The sequence below is a fragment of the Apus apus genome, chromosome Z (genome assembly GCF_020740795.1).
Source record: "Apus apus isolate bApuApu2 chromosome Z, bApuApu2.pri.cur, whole genome shotgun sequence".
Taxonomy (NCBI): domain Eukaryota; kingdom Metazoa; phylum Chordata; class Aves; order Apodiformes; family Apodidae; genus Apus; species Apus apus.
Genome location: NC_067312.1, coordinates 74617054 through 74634256, shown reverse-complemented (window position 1 = coordinate 74634256; position 17203 = coordinate 74617054). Strand labels below are relative to the sequence as shown.

The 17203-nt window shown below is 36.9% G+C and overlaps 1 protein-coding gene across 1 annotated transcript in view; it reads right to left on the bottom strand.

Annotated features, from left to right (window-relative positions):
• ADGRV1 (adhesion G protein-coupled receptor V1) overlaps window positions 1-17203 on the bottom strand; it is a 278553-nt gene that overhangs the window by 238764 nt on the left and 22586 nt on the right. The window contains exons 9-17 of the mRNA XM_051642551.1: window positions 16800-17129; window positions 13430-13606; window positions 12121-12344; window positions 3965-4091; window positions 3679-3864; window positions 2595-2775; window positions 1850-2013; window positions 1040-1163; window positions 432-698 (exon numbers count right to left, since the gene is read on the bottom strand). Of these exons, the coding sequence (XP_051498511.1) occupies window positions 432-698; window positions 1040-1163; window positions 1850-2013; window positions 2595-2775; window positions 3679-3864; window positions 3965-4091; window positions 12121-12344; window positions 13430-13606; window positions 16800-17129 (1780 nt within the window). The remainder of the gene's footprint in view (window positions 1-431; window positions 699-1039; window positions 1164-1849; window positions 2014-2594; window positions 2776-3678; window positions 3865-3964; window positions 4092-12120; window positions 12345-13429; window positions 13607-16799; window positions 17130-17203) is intronic.

Here is a 17203-nt window from a genome sequence, read left to right as displayed (position 1 = left end):
CTACCTGGGGTTGTTCTTCCCCAAATGCAAGACTCTACACTTGCCCTTGTTGAATTTCATCAAGTTTCTCTCTGCCCAACTCTCCAGCCTGTCTAGGTCTGTCTGAATGGCAGCACAGCCTTCTGGTGTGTCAGTCACTCCTCCCAGTTTGGTGTCACCAGCAAACTTGCTGAGGGCTGTTCCCTCATCCAGGTCCCTGATGAAAACATTGAATAGTACGAGTCCCAGCACCGACCCCTGAGGGACTCTACTAGTCACAGACCTCCAACTAGATTCTGTCCCATTAACTACAATCACAAACATCAATGACGAAAATCCAAACACATTTATATACTGCTCTATGGTAAGTCCAAGGTGACAAAAAAACTGAAGCCAAAGAAAAAAACTAAATAGGCGAGTTACTAAACATACATAAAAATCATTACATTTACCTGTAGAATTGAAAAGGAAGATATAAAACATTTCATCAGTTTCAGGGATATCATCATCGTTAATATATACAGATAAACTCTGCTCTCTCTCTCCAACATCGAACAAAATGAAGCTGCTCTTTCCACTGGGAACAAAGTCTCCCCCTCCAGCAGTTGCATCTCCATCAACAGTGACATACTGGACAGACACAGCAACATCAGCAGATCCATTCCGTAGCACAGTAAAGTTTGCCACACTCCCTTCTTCAACACTCACTGTCAGAGGATCTGAAAACACAGAAGCAACAAATCCACTGGGGTTCAGGCTTGAGCTCCTTGCACATGGCCTATTTTCTCCCCAAGAGGATTCTCCTCTCCAGTGAAGCAGAAGGTATATGTGATAAAAGGCATGGAAATATTTGTGGGTACAAGAGAATTTTGTGCTTAGCCACCTAGCCAACCCCAGCATCAACGAAGAGAATGGTTAAACAAATACAAATTCAACCCAACAAAACATTATTGTTTTTTATAGTAGCTCCACTGGGATTAGGATTTCTCCATTATCTGGTCTGTCAAATTCTCCTTGGCATAGTATATGTAGCCTACATTTTAAAACACTAATATCTAACCTGAAAAGTAAATGGGATCATCATTCCTTGAAATTTTCAAAATTGCACTGGTTATATTGCCCAGCCTGGCTCCACCTGTAGCATTGAATAAGCTGATGATGAAGAGTTCCATCTCTTCAGGTACCTGAAAGTATTATAAAATTAATTCCTTGCATACAAAACAGTGAAGAAATGAAAACGAAAAGCTGAGGTAGTTTAAAAAGGCAGTTTTCTGAGTGTTGTTTTTCATATACTGACCCTTAAGTTTGCCAGGAGGGATGAAAAATGACAGTTCATGCTATTACATGGAAACAATCATCAGTTTAAAATCCTTGTAAATAAGTTCCCTCATCTTTACTGTGGTACAGATGACCCAAAAGTTATCTTGCAGTTTCCTACTTCTGATACATGTAATCTATTTGTAGAGCTTTATTTATTTACTATTGATTATTCTCATTCTTTCTTATATTGCTTCAAGTGTTTCAGCATTAAAAACAGAAATTAGGATTCCTGCTATCAAACAAATGTTGTATTCAAATTAATTTTTCTATAATAAAACCACATTCAACTACACTTATTTTCTAACTTTTTTTGTTTAGTGGAGGATTTTTCCTAACTTTTTTTGTTTGATTGATTGTTTTTTTATGCAAGCTTCTCAAATTGTTTTATTATTTGCTAAAGTAATCTCAGTTTTACCCAAGTATTTTGATTTTTCCTACAAATCTTTATCAGGCTTCTAGAAACAGACATTTCTTCTTTTTCCTTAAATGGTAATGATTTAGAACTGACTCTGTCCCAAATACTCACAAAACACACTTTAAACATATTTACCTCATCCGGCAGTGAGTAAATGGTGATATTTTTTGAAAACTCCAGATGATCAAAGAAAATAATCCCTTGTTCTGGATAGATGTCATTGGTACATGCTGGGTCAACAACCCAAGACACAGTAACATTTCCATAGCTTCCCTGGTTTCTTAACACTCTGTAAGAAGCTAAAAAGAACCAACATACACAGTCAGTGTGCATCTTCAGAATAGAACAAGTCAAAAAGAAAAAGGTCAGTAAGGCTAAAAGAAAGAAAAATCAATTTAACTTCTTGCAAAACTATGTGAGAGGACTAAAGGAAATAAAAAAAATATACCACTAAAGCAGTTAAAACTTGCTAAAATTTGTATTTTATTTTTTTTTCCTGTAAAATACCTGAATAGAAACAGATAAATTGAAGTCATCCACATGAAGATTTAGCTCTGTTCTTCTCTCACATAGCACCCTATTCTTCATGCTCCACAAACACCTATTACCTTCAGGTTGTACTTTGCACACACATCAATACTCTGTCCCCCCTGTCTGGCATATTCTCTAACCATTTTTTTACTGGATTGATCCCTTTGGCTTTCCAGGCCCATCCTCCTCAACTTGAGTCTTTACTGCTTGTCTTGCTGGAACTGTGCCACCCTGGAAACTCCTGAATGGAGACTTGAGTCAGACATTGTCCTAATCAGGTGAAATGGGGAAAAAAAGCCTTGTAGGGGCAGACAAAAGATAAAGCTGTAACTAATAAAAAAATAATTACCAGCGTAGATGATTTCTCCTTTACTTTCCTTTATTGTTACTGATAGTTCATCAGGTAGAAACTCAATCACACCATGTGGATCATCATTCTTCAAAATGGTTATATTGACCCTTGTTGCATTCCCCATCTTGCCTGGCATTTCACTGTAGCCACTGAGTACCACAGAATACATCTCATCCAGCTGTAACAGTGAAACATAGTCAGAAGAAAATTCATAGTCAGTATTCACATCCAAAACAAACAAGGCCAACATCCACAGCAGAAATGTGTAACAATTTGAACAAAAAGGAAATCTCACTCACGTTCCACATGCACAGTGTGTTTGTACATTGCCACCAGAACAAAGAAATAATTAGAGATTTCTGTCTCTGATAGGACCATCTTCTCTAAATATCTAGTAGCATTATAGGCAAGGATTTACTTTGTGAACTTAACTTAGAATTGCATCAGTTCATGAGTACTAATATATTTGTAATTCTCCCTGAAAAGTAAGTGGTGTTTTCCATAAGATTTATTAATGTTTCTGGCTTTGTAACAGGGAAAGCAAAGATTTTCAAACCATTGACAGCAAACTGGGAAAAAAAAAAAAAATGCATCAGCTTGTTTTACTAACCTAATGGGACTTTGTACTTCATGTATTTCTTGAAAAAAGCTCACAGGTAATGCTTCAAGGAACATTAAAACAAGTGTTGCATCTATGTATTTATATGGCCAGTATTAGTTTAGATTAGTTTAGGGGACCACTGAGTGAAACTAGAAAGAGAACAAAAAGGAAGTGGTTCTTCCCATAGAGTTCAAATAATCAATGGCACTTTATACAACAGAATGTCATGGGTGCCCAAAACTTACATGGATTCAAAGTGGAACTGCTTAAATTCACTGAAAAAAAACCCCAAACAACCCACTGAGGATAACTAAACCCAAAGACACCTTCCATTTATCCAGATATATACAGTTTGGAGGCTGGGAAGACACTCCAGAGAAAAGCCACTACACACTTGTTCCACTCTCTACATATTTTAATAAGTAACAAACTAACATGCTTGTGAACACAATTTGAAGAAAGAAAAATCATAGTTTTTACCTCTGGAATGCCATCCATCCTTGTCAGAAGAGTAAGTCTGATCTCTCTTTCACCAGGCTTAAACTCCAGGATTCCTGTGCTTCCATAAAACTCATTATTGTCTCTTGGTTCTACAGTGTAGCGTAGAAACTGCCTGACGAGACTTCCTCGACTGCGGATGATCTGCAGTTCGACAGATTCCCCTTCCTGCAAAAAAAACAAAGAAAAAGAAAACTCAGCTTTTTTCTAGCACTCTGCCTAAATTCAGTTGTCCATAATGATTAAAAGAAATTACTCAGGTGGCTACCTTGATATTGAAGGGGCCTCTGGAAGAGGGAGAAAATTCAAAGACTCCTCCAGGATCGTCATTTTCCAAAATAGTAATTTCACGAGTAGTAAATCCGGATTTCAGTATTTGATTTTCCACACTGACCCTGGTTAAGGAAGGCAAGGTTTTTTTGAGCGACAATTCTGTTTAGCAAGTAAATTCATCACTGTGTGAAGGACATCAGAATACTGATTAATTTTATTAATAAACTATTTAAACAATTACCTGCAAAGAATAAAATAAATTAAGAAAGAGGCACCTGTATGTTTTATCCATTTGTAGAAAAAACTTGCTTCTGACTTAACTTAGCTTTCTAATTAGGTTTTTTATTTGATGATTGTGGGTTTTTTTAGTCACACATGCACACAACACACAGGAAAAGATACAGAATTGTGCAGTAAAAAGTTAAGAGTTCCATTAAGTATTATTTTGTGTTATGATCAAAATATAAGGAATAATCCAAAATCACTTAAACAATGGAAATTACATTGAAAACTACACATTTGTATCCTCTTCTGGAAAATTTAGCATTGCTTCTAATAGGAAGATACATGCCCCTCAATACTGTAATTTGATCCTCTTGTGTGTGTTAAGCTGCCTTCCATAAGATGTGGACACCACATGTAGGATACCAGTCTGGCTCTAATAAGTGTTGGACCTACTCTCAGTAGCTCAGATTCATTCCCTTTCTCCTCGTTTGCTCACAAACCTGCTGCCTAAAATCCTACTATGAAAACAGTGCAGAAAAGATGAAAGAGAGCTCCTCTTGATGGAGTATTTCTCTCCCTAGGCTACTGCTACACCATCTTGGTCTTAATCCTGGACCTGAATGAGCCATATCTGACAAGAGAAGGAAACCTTGCATATTTCTTGCATCCATTTCCTCAGATATGGTCAATTTCAATGACATTGTTTTGAGTTTATTACATTAAAAATCCCAGAAAAACTATTACTAGAGGATACATAAAGAATGCACCTTCAAACTAACAGTTTAGATATGACTTATTACATGGTGATTTAAGTGTTTAGATTCCTGTGTACCTTCCATGTTTCCTGGAAGAAAATTTCAATGAACTCTTGGTCCAACACACTGTAAATGTTTTTATGGTTTCACTATACTACAACCCAGGCTTCATGTAATACTATTTCATGTAGAATGAAAACTAATTTACTGTATACAATATTTGAAATCAGTCCCAGAACTGCTTCCACAAACACTCCATAAACAACTGGAATGCCAACACTTAAAAAAATAAAGAGCACTGTATCTTATATCCACATCTGCAGTGAGGATATAAGATGTAAAACGGGAAATATCTATTTAAAAGAGTAACATATCATGTTTACTACACATTAAAAAAAATATGTCAGCAGACAGGATAGCTTGTGTTAACAGAAACTAAACGTAGATTACTCAAAACCAAGATATCTATTCGTCTTTGACCACACAGAAATTCTTCTCTGTAATGCCAGGAGGGCAGTCATTTAGTAGGGGCAAATTGTCTTTCTGGCAGTTTAAAACAACTCATTGATTATTGCATCAAAAGCTCAAATATCAAACACTGAGCCATGCATTCATAACTTTCATCATTCTCAGATCCTACATAAAGAAACGTCTTCAAACCAGAGCTCCATGCCATCAAATTAAACACCAAAGGGCAAGCATGCATTGTCTGAGGAGATGCAGAATATGTGATTCCTGAGAGGAAAAGAAATGATAAAGACGGGTTCTGTCCAAACCAATCACTTGTTAAACAAAGCATTGATTCACTGAAAACAAACCACAGTTCACTGCACTTACCCAAAGTACACGACAAACCTTTCTGTCTCTACCCTGTCAACAGAGAAAGAAAGAAAGCAAGAAGGGGGATGGGGGAAGGAATGAAAGTGCCACTTGCTAGAATTTCAATGGTGCTAATCTTAGAAAAGAATAATAATAATTAATAATAATAATAATAATAATAATAATAATAATAATAATAATAATAATAAATCCAAACAGCACAAAGCTTTCTTTCTCTTTTCCAAATGCTTATAATGTTCATTTTATGGGAACCCAACTTGCTTGGCACTTTCCTGTTGATGAATGTCAGCAAGTGGGAAGCTCCCACATGGGAGAAATGACCCCATGACCAATTCAGCATGTCAAGACCCATTCATGCTACACCCCACAAAGCACTCCTCCAAGAGTTCAATTACTGCCAACCACTGCACCAGCAGCCCAGAATTATAGACAGCCCTTCATTTAAAGAAACCAGATCTACTTTCCTCCATGATACGTTATTTCATCTATCTGCCAAGGCAGCGATAAAAACAGATGAGCACAGTGGGAGCTATGACAGCTATGACACAAAGAAATCCCACTTTGGTACAAAATCCCATCAAACTTTATATTTTACCATTTTTTAATTAACCAGCTTACCAAAGTAAAATACCAATATAAAACTATAGGAAGCAAAACCAGAAAAATAAGAAAAGAGTATTTTTTTATCTCTTAATTTGTTCCATTTTGGCCAAGCACTTATAAAAAAATACCACATCAAGAAAGGGCAATATTATTCTGAAATGGCAATCATGTATTTTTGCTTTTTTAATCTAAAATAAATATGTATAAAACATAAAACCTGTCTCAAAATAAAGAGATTACAACGTCATTTACGAAGTGAAATTCTGACTTTCACTAATGTCAAAAAGAACTCATCAGAATTCAAGAGAGATAAGTTCACTCAAAAGTTTGAGAAAATAAAGAAAATACACATGCAGAGACATTCTTAACTAGGAGATCAGAGTTAATAGAAATTTCTCTTTGATTTCTAATGAGTCTGGATTTTAAATATTATACATTGAGACACTCTCCGCTCCTTCAGAAACACATGCAACAGTGTTCCAAAATCATCAAAGTATTATTACGATGAAAGATCAAGGAGAAAATTCCACAGTTGGTAATACTAAAATTTAATTACATTGCTAAGCTGTTGGTAATACAATTTACAACACAGAATACAAATGAACCACTGTGTCAAGTGAGTTTTTGATATGTTGGTACAAGCCTAAATAGTTAAGGCTTAATAATTCATCAGAAAGTGAAAGGGCATGTCAGACATAAAATCTCTTTCAGCTTTGAGAAGTTACACTGCATGAGACCAAACACAGGTCAGACAAAAAAAGCCTGTTAAGACGAACTGATGAGTAGCACTAGAAACTAATATTGTGGTTTGACACATCATGGCAGAGCTGCAGAAATGAAACAGTCACAAGTACCACAAGGTGTGCATCTTGAGCATCTCTAGGTGTTCTTTGAAAGAACTGAGAAAACTGGCAATACTTAATTACTTTTAAGCAGTCACAGTGCAAGTCAGAACAGAATCTAGAGAACTGGCAGCTCAGAAAGCAGATAGTCAGGTTCAGACCATCCAGTGCTAAAGAAAATCATTGTTCAGGAGGTTTCTCCACCCAAGTCCCATTTTCAACACCAGGATCATGTCACACACTTATTGCTTGATTGATTGATCTGACCATGTTTCTCTGCATGACTGGCTAGATTGCTATCACTGTTCTGACAGAGTGCATGTTGGTCACTACTAATAAAAGGCATAAAACAGCCTACGCAAAAAATGGAAGAGAAGCACCTAGGCTTAAGCTTCTAGCTCTGAGCTGCTGGTATATGAGCAACAAATGGTGTACATGATAGGATTTCTCATGCCTATGCATAAATTCTTGTGACATCGTTGAATCAGAGCCCAGTAGGAGACCTCCTGGCACAACCTTGGATTTGTGTCCCTGCTTTGGACCTACTTGGTGATTGCTGGGCTGAGCCTGAGCAGAGTGACGATCACCTGGCCTAAACCTGACATGTGTTCCTGGATGGACCTGAACCACCACCATGACCCCACCTGATGTCTTTGGCCTTTCAATACTTAAAGGGGGCCTATAGGAAAGACGGGGACAAACTTTTTAGTTTGCAAAGATAAGGCAAAGGGGGGACGGTGTAAACTAGAAGAGTGAATATTTAGACCACCTCACCAGGGTGGGTGAGATGGGTCCCTGCCCAACCAGCCATATTACCAGACTGGCTATAAACCATCACACAGTCCCTAGGCCACCAGCCATCAGCTCCTGCTACATTCCCTGACAACAACCAAGGACAACATGCAGTTCATGGAAAGTCCTTTGATCACACAGTAAAGATGTCCAGACTGCCAGGGAGTGCACAGGGTCCAGTTAGTCCTGCTTCACTTTTTGTGGCATGTGACACCATCTCATTGGTGATTCCTATAGCAGCAGTGTGGAAATGAAACCAAAACAGCTATTCAGAACTTCCGAAACATATGGCTTGCCATGGTGAGGGCTTTCAGAAGTAATGATGAAAGCTAAAACAGCTCCTTGTACACAGCTCTTTAGCCACGCAGCTCCAGCTAATTGAGAGAGCACTTCACCAGGAGGAGCAAGGAGATCCCTCTCACTAGGAAAGCCACTTGCCTTTCTTTCTCCTCATTATTTCTTTAAATTTCATATAAAAAACCCATAAATTATTATTTAGCAAGAACTACATAGTAATTAGGACAAGTAAGAGAAGGATTCAAATGTTTCTTGCACTTTTTTAAACAGACAGTATTAGAAACTATATGGATATTTCAATGTTACTATGAAATAAATAGCACTGGAAAAAAAAATAAATTAAGGGATGCAGTGTGCACAGATTTTGTAGCTTTGGATGAAATGTTGGAAACTCGCAGAAAGTGAATGTTTTAAAAGGCACCCGAGAAACTGAATTGTTACTGTAAGTGTGTATTGCTGTTACTATGCAAAACACACTTTCTAAACAACCATAATTCATATCAGAGTATCCCAGAAAAAGTGAATTCAGATTGTTTATGGAATGTTCCTCAATTTTATTCCAAGGTTTGCAGCAAGTGTTTGCCCCTTTGCCAATTTTTTTCAGGATTATCTAGTTATTTAATGGCAGGACCAAGCTTTAAAGAGCAGTATTAAAGTAGGATTTGCCACATTATAAATTCCACAGTCCTTCTCATCAGAGTGAACACCTTCTCACCAGGTTTAATCCAGAGATTGTTTTATATTGGAGGCTTTTTAAATTTTTGTTATTCGTAGCAGGAGATATACGGCATTATTATTTTGGAAAGTAATAAGAGCTAGCAGTTGGTGTCCAGGAGAACTAATTTAAACATTCTTCTACGATTTTCAAATAACTTTTCCGCGATCAAGAAAACATCTGACCAAAATCCTAAAGAAAAAGCCAATGTTTTACACTGAAAGAGGTAATTCCTATAGCATCACACATACTGAACAGAAAAATTACTTGATAGATGTGGCTCTGAAACAGACACTAGCCATAGGAAATCCCCAAGTTAGGAGAAAATCCCAACTCAACCCCACACAGTCTATTAGTGTTTCTGTGTATGCCAGGACAGACAGCAACCCACAGCATATAAACTTAAGCCCTGTATTAAGGACCATAGACAATATGCAGTGCTTTAGATGGATCTTCTATGACTTGCTAACTTTTTGACACAAAGTAATCCGTTTAACACAAAGATGTTAAAAAAGTACCAGACATTTCATGTTGAAACTGCCAAACTCAGGGTTTGCATTTGCACTTCTTAAAAAATCTGTTTTCTAAATCTGCTAGAGACAGAACTTCCTTCTGTGGAAATCTGTATTACACTGAATAAATTAATAGAACTAAAAAATCCCCTCATCACATTGCTTCAATTTTGCTGTATTATATAAAATAAATGAGATCTAGCTCATAACATATGTACATTAATCTGTTCCAGCATCCTAAAGTCTACGAGTGATGACTCAGAAAAAAAAAAATAATAAAAAAAAATCAGTATAAGGACTGTTTAGTTTTCTGTTCATAGATTATCACTTTCACAAATTAAAATGAATTCATCAGTATACTGCTGTTCACAGATCTCAAAGTCCACCCGTTCTCACCCTCACCACCACTCACTTAAGAGTGCAAACACAACCCATGTGGGGCCCTGGCCCTCTGCTTGTCCCAGCTGCCAGACCAACAGCTGTGTACCTGCACCTCACTGAGGAGGTGACACTGGCCAGCAGGAGAACACCTTGTGCAGAAAGCAAAAACCACAATCAGATTTTTGTAAAACTGGCTTCCATTTGAGCGTACCAGGTAAAATGAACAACCCTAGCACTTATATATGTTTTCACAAAGCATACACACAGTTTAAATTGCCTGTTCCACCTACATTCATCAAGAAGACCAAGCTTTCACTACAGACATCTGGCTTTATTTATGTTTGGTCTCAATTTAGACCTATTCAGATATGGGCACACATTCAACCTGAAGCTGCTCCTAAAAAAAAGAAAACATGAAGAAGCTTCAGCAGGTACAGGATTGTTCTCTTCTGTCTTCTTTGGAACCACATTCTTCATGATACACATTAGCCTCCATTTTGTGGATGTATTTTAGAGTTATTTTTAATATCTACAGCCCACAGACAAAGACCATAGAACAAAGAAAGAAAATACTCTTTTTAATGGCTTGGACAGTTTCTTTTACAGCTGTGGATGTAATCAAAGCTCATTTAAAATGTGAACTGCCCTAACAACATCACTGAATTGCAAATAATACATCCGTGTTAGAACTAATTATTTTTATTATTTTATCCATGCTACCACTAATTGCAATAAATAGAATGCTTATGAATGTATTTCTATGTCTACAGTTCTCACAGACCCTATTTTCCTACTGACTTATGGTACAATTTACAGAACAGTACAAGCACATCCACAGCACACTGCATCTTTGTCTTCATGCTAATTCACTACTGCTGTGAGGTGTTGGCTGCCAGCCTTGGAAACTGAAATCTTCTGTTCCTCCAGAAAATACAAACTATGTAGAAAGCAATACCACAAGCTTACACACACAACCCTGCCAGTATTCTCCAACCCTGATTTGTAGAGTCATCTCCAGCACTGAAAGGATGATCTTTGCAGTCATTTCATTCTTGGCTTCTGCTTATGTTAAAGTTGCCAAATTTCACTCGAAGCCTTGAGGGACTCTATACAGGTCTACAGAAAAGTTCAGATTTTATGCCCTCCTTGCTTACTTATTTTTCCAGGGCAGACCACCTGTTCCTCACTTCACTCTCTGACCTTGTCAAGTGTGGGAAAACTGCTTACTGCTGGCACAGTTTTTACCAGCCACCTCACAATCAGCAGAACCTGCTACTCCCACTACACCTAGTAAAAGCAGAACAGTGGTTACATTTGTTCAGCTGCCAGTTCAATCTCCACTGCATTTTCAAGGCACAGCCTAGGGCTTCTACTCAGATTAAGTGGCAGAAAGCTGTAGTTACACACGCCTCCAGAGCTGTCAGAACTTAAAAAGTTGACCATTTACACCATCCACTTCCTCCATCTACATACTCGTTTCCTGCCCTTCCACTCCCATGTTTTGGCCACCTTACATGACTTCTTCACAACTTCCATCATAATTTCTCATCTTAGCTTCCCTCTTTGTGCACACTAATGAACTCCTTGGGATGAACCTGGAAAGCAACTGTTCACAATAGTCTCCATTTGTTTTTGTCTTGAACAACACCGTGCTGCAGAAACACCACAGTACTCTTTGTAACACAAAGACCAGCCAGGGGTTGTGATGAGCATCTAATTAGCAAGAGCAAGCAATACTGGAATTGCAGATCAAAATAATAAAAAGCTGATCTAATTCTTCAGCAGCCTAGCTATAAACCTTTTTCTGACATAAACACAGTTATGCATTGCTTTCTACTCTTTACTATAGGTTTCCCAATTACCTCACTAAATATTTTTTCTAGAAAGATATATAACTAAGAGCTATCACAAAAGATCAAAGCTGAAAGGACTTTTTAAATAGCATACATTAATTCCATCAAAATATAAATAAAGTTAAGGCACTAGATAACCAATACAACATGGTTTTTTTGCACTGATCTTCACTCAAAGAAGGATCCATAACACAGGCTGATCCAAGAGCCTACTGTGTCTTCAGGCACTTATGAAAAAAATACAGGCAGTACCTACTAATTAATATTGTGCTGATTTGTTGTATTTAAACTGACTATTACAACTGATACGTATGAAGTGAGATTAGGGTTCAATACCTGTCCAAAGTTAACAACACAGTTTCGTTCATCTCTGGTACATCATCAGCTTTAACAGTAATGTTGATTGTAGTTTCACTTTCCCCCGATAAGAAAACAACGGAGCCATTAAAAGGACTTATATCATCATGTGTTACTGCCTTCTGATTGACCCCAGAGGGTTTCAAACTCCAAAACACAGTGGCTTGGCCATCAGTCCCATCTCGATGCAATGCAATTGGAACCTACGAAACACGTAAATCTGTTCTGACTTGTAAAACTAGAACAAAAAAACATATCCCCCTTCACAAATTACTAATGATCCTCAAAATGTTTAGTTTTTTACTCACACCTGTGTATATGATATGAAATCAAAGATGGTGTATCAGTAAAAATATATGCTATATATACTAAATCCTTTTAACTCTTGCTCACTTACACACTTAGGAGATGACAGATTATTAGATCACAAATCACTAAGCATCCATAAACACAAAAAACTTTGCGTGATGGGTTTCATTAGTGGCCAAACCTTCAAGACACAGCATAGATTTTCAGTATAACTACCATCATTTTATGGTAGTTTATGGTTCTTACAGTACAGTCTAAGCTGTACTCTGCTTATACTGATGAAGTTTTAATCTGACAATGAGAAACAAGTTATCTGATTCAAGATTTGTAGGAAGATTTCAGTGAAGACAGCCAGGGGAAAAAGTGAAAATGTATGAAAAAAAAATTAAATAAAGTTTCTCCGGTCAAGACTAAGGGACACATATGGATGGTAATGCTTTTGAAAATGCTTCTTTGTGTTCTCAGAAACCAAAAAAGCACAATTTTTTGAAAACGTGCCCAGTGAGCCAAAAAAACATGTTCTCATATAAGTCAGTCAACTGTTAGGATGCACAGATATTTCCATGAAAGCTCAGGCTGGTATCAGTCCTACTTTACATAGCAACTTTGCAGTTGGTGAGAGATTAAAACTGTCTGCTGCATGAGCATGTCCTACATGAGCATCAAGGAACAATTGGTTTTGTATGCTTACAGAAAAAGCCGAGATCAACCTCATTTTTCTGATTATGACTAACACATTATTTCAGGCCTTTTTTTTCAAGCATTTTTTTTGTCTTTTTTTTTTTTTTCTTTATTTGTGTGGGGTTTTTGGTAGGGTTTTTTTTTGTGTGTTTTCTTTTTTAAAAAAAGCAAGGGAATATTTGAGATCAGGCAGAACTTAGAGGAAGGATTTTCTTCACATCAACTTTCATATGCTGAATATAGCATTTCTCCAACTAAATTTTCCATTGTAAGGGACAACAGAAAAAGTTTTACTTACCACTGTAGCAGAAGAATCTTCTGGCTCAGAAAGAATAATTGGAAGATTGCTAGTAAAGCCTATTTCTCCATTTGCAATATCTGGAGTAATCCTGAGAGAAATATTTCGAATCTCACCTAATCTAGGACTTAGAGGTGGGATCAGAGGAATTCTATTCACCAGCTCAACTTTTTCCAGCTGTAAGTAAATAAAAAAAAGAAATAATAATAATTTAAAAAAATAGAAGCCTTAGTACCAAGTCAGAACGATTCTGATATTTCAGAGTGAGATTCATTTGCAGGGAACAAATTTCTCTTACTGGCAACACTGCTGTTACAAAAATGTGTAAGTAGATGTGTTAAAGAAATTAAGTGGATACCACTGAGCTTTGCCAGTGGAATGGTATCCCTCCTTGCTGTGTAGACAAGTCATGCTTGTGTATGCAGAAGGAGAAGAACCATCTAGATTGGCCAATTCAATACTAGACCTATGAATAACAATATTGATTTGACAAGTGGCTCCAACTTCATTTTTAGTGCCACACATTGATAAAAATCTGCTGAAGTCATTGGAACCACAATAAATTACAGCCTGTGATGAAGCCAAAGAACAATCCAATGTTCTTTCCTCTCTCATAAGCTTTAAGGACTTCTCTGTTTATAACAACTAATACATTAGAATTGCATCCCAAGGTGAAAATCAATATAGCAGGTAGTGTCCTCTTGTATTACCATATTTCTAAGAAGGAACAGAAAAATATTTACCTTTTCTTTGAATGGGACTTACACTCACTAAAACCCACAGCAGTACTGATACAGTAAGGCGAGCAGGATTGCCTGCTAAAATACTTATTTCCAATATAATTTATACCACATGATTCTCTCTTCATGCATCACTACAATACATGTTTCCATAACTGATTTGCATTTACTTCTGCAAACATTTCACTGGGACAGGAACCCCCAAAGACAACCACCTCTAACTTGCACAAGGAAATCTTTTGCTTGGAGTTACCAGATGTTATCATACAGTAAGGTTTCATCAGAGGTGGGGCAAGTGGCCTGATTGAAACTGATAAGGAGACTATGGATGACTGTTTCATCTGATGAGTTTAAAAGCCCTTCAATTCTTAAAACCAATCTGTATCAATACTTGGGCCATATCACTGCTTTAATAACATAAAAAAAAATATAAATATTCGTGCACATCTTATAGATGGAACTGTGTTACAAATGCTGTATTCAGTAATTGATAATTAACCACACCAGCTATTGAGTCTGAGGAACAGTGGTGGGACTACTTGTATCACATTTTCTAAGCTTTCTTTTAGAGTGGGCCCTGATCCTGCAATTAAAAGCTCAGTAAAGTTTCTGAAATGCTACACTAAAACAAGTCACTTTGTTGAATGCTTCTGATGATAGAGAGTAACTTTGAGGCTAAATTAATGAGGAACATGAAACTTCTTTTTAATTCAGTGTTTGCTTTTAAAGCAGATCAGCTCACAAGGAAAAAAGGAATACAGTGTGAATTGAATAACAATGACGAGTAGTTTATTAAATTAATCTCTTCCCGACTGCACCAAAAAACTGCACCTCAGACTACAGCAGGCTGTTTAATTAAAGATGTCACTGAAGAATGTTAATCTTACTTTTCCAGTTCCTCTCTCCATTCTCTAGTTGTGTTTAAGCTTCATTTCCTCCTCCATTCCTCCTCCCCTGATTCCTAAGCTGAACCTTTATTGTGCCTAGTACAAACTCTACAATCTTCTCATTCTAAACATGTTCACTGAGATTATTGGTCAATCACAATGTAGAAGGATTGTCATAGTGATAAATAGGAGCATTTTTCTTCCTTCTCTATGAGTTTCTAAATGAATTTTCTGGGCTGGAAAGCCGCTCTGATTTTGTTTATTCAAACAAAAAGATTTCTTATGGTTCATGGAGAAAGCACAGAACATTCACCCCTTCTGCACCCCACCCCCCGCCCCACCTCCTTGGAATCCGCAGTTTTAAAAGCTGGACAAACTGCCTGGGTTCTGAAATACTTATTGCATGTTTCTTGCCCACAGTCCACCCTGAAATGCTATTTATAATGCATCATTTACGAGGGCCTTGGAATCAGAGATTTCAGATCTTCTGCAGATGCTAAACATACTAACCCATTTAGTATTCCAGAACACAATTCCCTATCTGAGTGCCAAAAATTGCATACTAGTAAAATAAGAATGTAATTCTGTCAGTATTTTTTCTTTCTTAAGAGCATGTGAGGAGGTGGAGGGAAGAAATTATTTCAAGGTGCCAGAAGTAATTAAAATGTCTTTTGTACACTGCAAGTTAAAGACAAGCATGTCAGATTTTAATTCTATGGATTTAACATTAATATATTTGAAATCACTAAAGACATAGGACATAAAATTATAAAATTTAAGGGCACTAAGAAATGCCTCTCTGAGTTGGGCTTTGGATGTGCCACGTCATCCCTGTCTTTGTGTATCAGGATCACTACCTGAGCTCTTCATCCCAGATGACCAGAGTTAATCACAGGAAGCACAGATTATGGTAGAGTCTTAAATTGCAGATGAAAAATAATCATAATACCAGTGACAATGCCTAGAATCTTCCACAGAAGCATATCTGAACAACAGCTTGCTAAAATGTAAGCAAACAGTAAAAAAGGAAGGCTCTCATTGGAAAGTGGAAATTCTTTCTTTAAGTATTTTTGCTAAAAATCCAGTTCTCTGCCAAAACCACAATTTTAGTGATTTTATTCTAGCATGTTTTGATTAGCAATGACAGGAGTTCCCTTCTTACAAATGCAGACAGACAAAAAAAGAGGAAAAACCCTAAAGGGCAGCAAGGAATATGACAGAAAGAAAACTGGAAAAAAAAACTTTTTTAGGTTCCCCCACCAAACTAATACAAAAATGAATAATAATACATTTTTAGACTATTTTTAATTTATATTTTCTTACATGTAATTTCTGACCTTTTGTCATGCTTTTTCGATTCAAGAACCTCGATTTTGTAAAACTGAAAGCCAAGAGGTAGACAAAGAAACATACCTCAAAAAGTCACTGCCTTCTCCAACATTGATCTTTTGTTAAATTCCATTATTATACCTGAATCCTGTTATAAAAGTCTATTTTTTTAAAAAACTGTGTAGTTAGTAAATAATTATTAGGAATAGAGCCCTTTATGCCATATTTCTGGAAGCTGTCACTAAACAAGTTTTCTTTGCTATGGAACTAATACCTTTCTCTTTTTTTTTTTTTATCTTTTTTTTTTCTTCCCTCAACATATAAGTTTGTTCTAATTAAATTAAGAGGGAAGGTGTGAGGGAGCCACTACTGAATTAAGTACTAAAAAAACACTGCAAAGCACAACTGAGATACCTGTACAAGGAAATGAGCACCATTTTGAAGAAATGCATCATTTCTTATTGGTATATTTAAATTATCTTGTGTTTTTCCTTCTGGAAACATAAGAATGCTTCTTCTAGACATATTTAGAATGCCATCTTTCGCTCTTCCAGGATCCAGAGCTCCAGCTGGAATATACAGCGCAGTATAAACCAGATGCACATCTCCAACTGCTCCTCCTTCCCTTGCAAAACTCAAGGATAAAAAGCGTCCCGTTGGTTTACTTTCAATCTTCTGATCCTCCAAAGGATAAAATTTTATTAGGCCATAGACATCATCACTGTCCTGAATGTAAAACAGAAGCTGCAAAACAGAAAACAGCATCACTTACTCTGTGCTACAGTGACCCTGTACCACAGTTCTCATGCTTTTGTAGA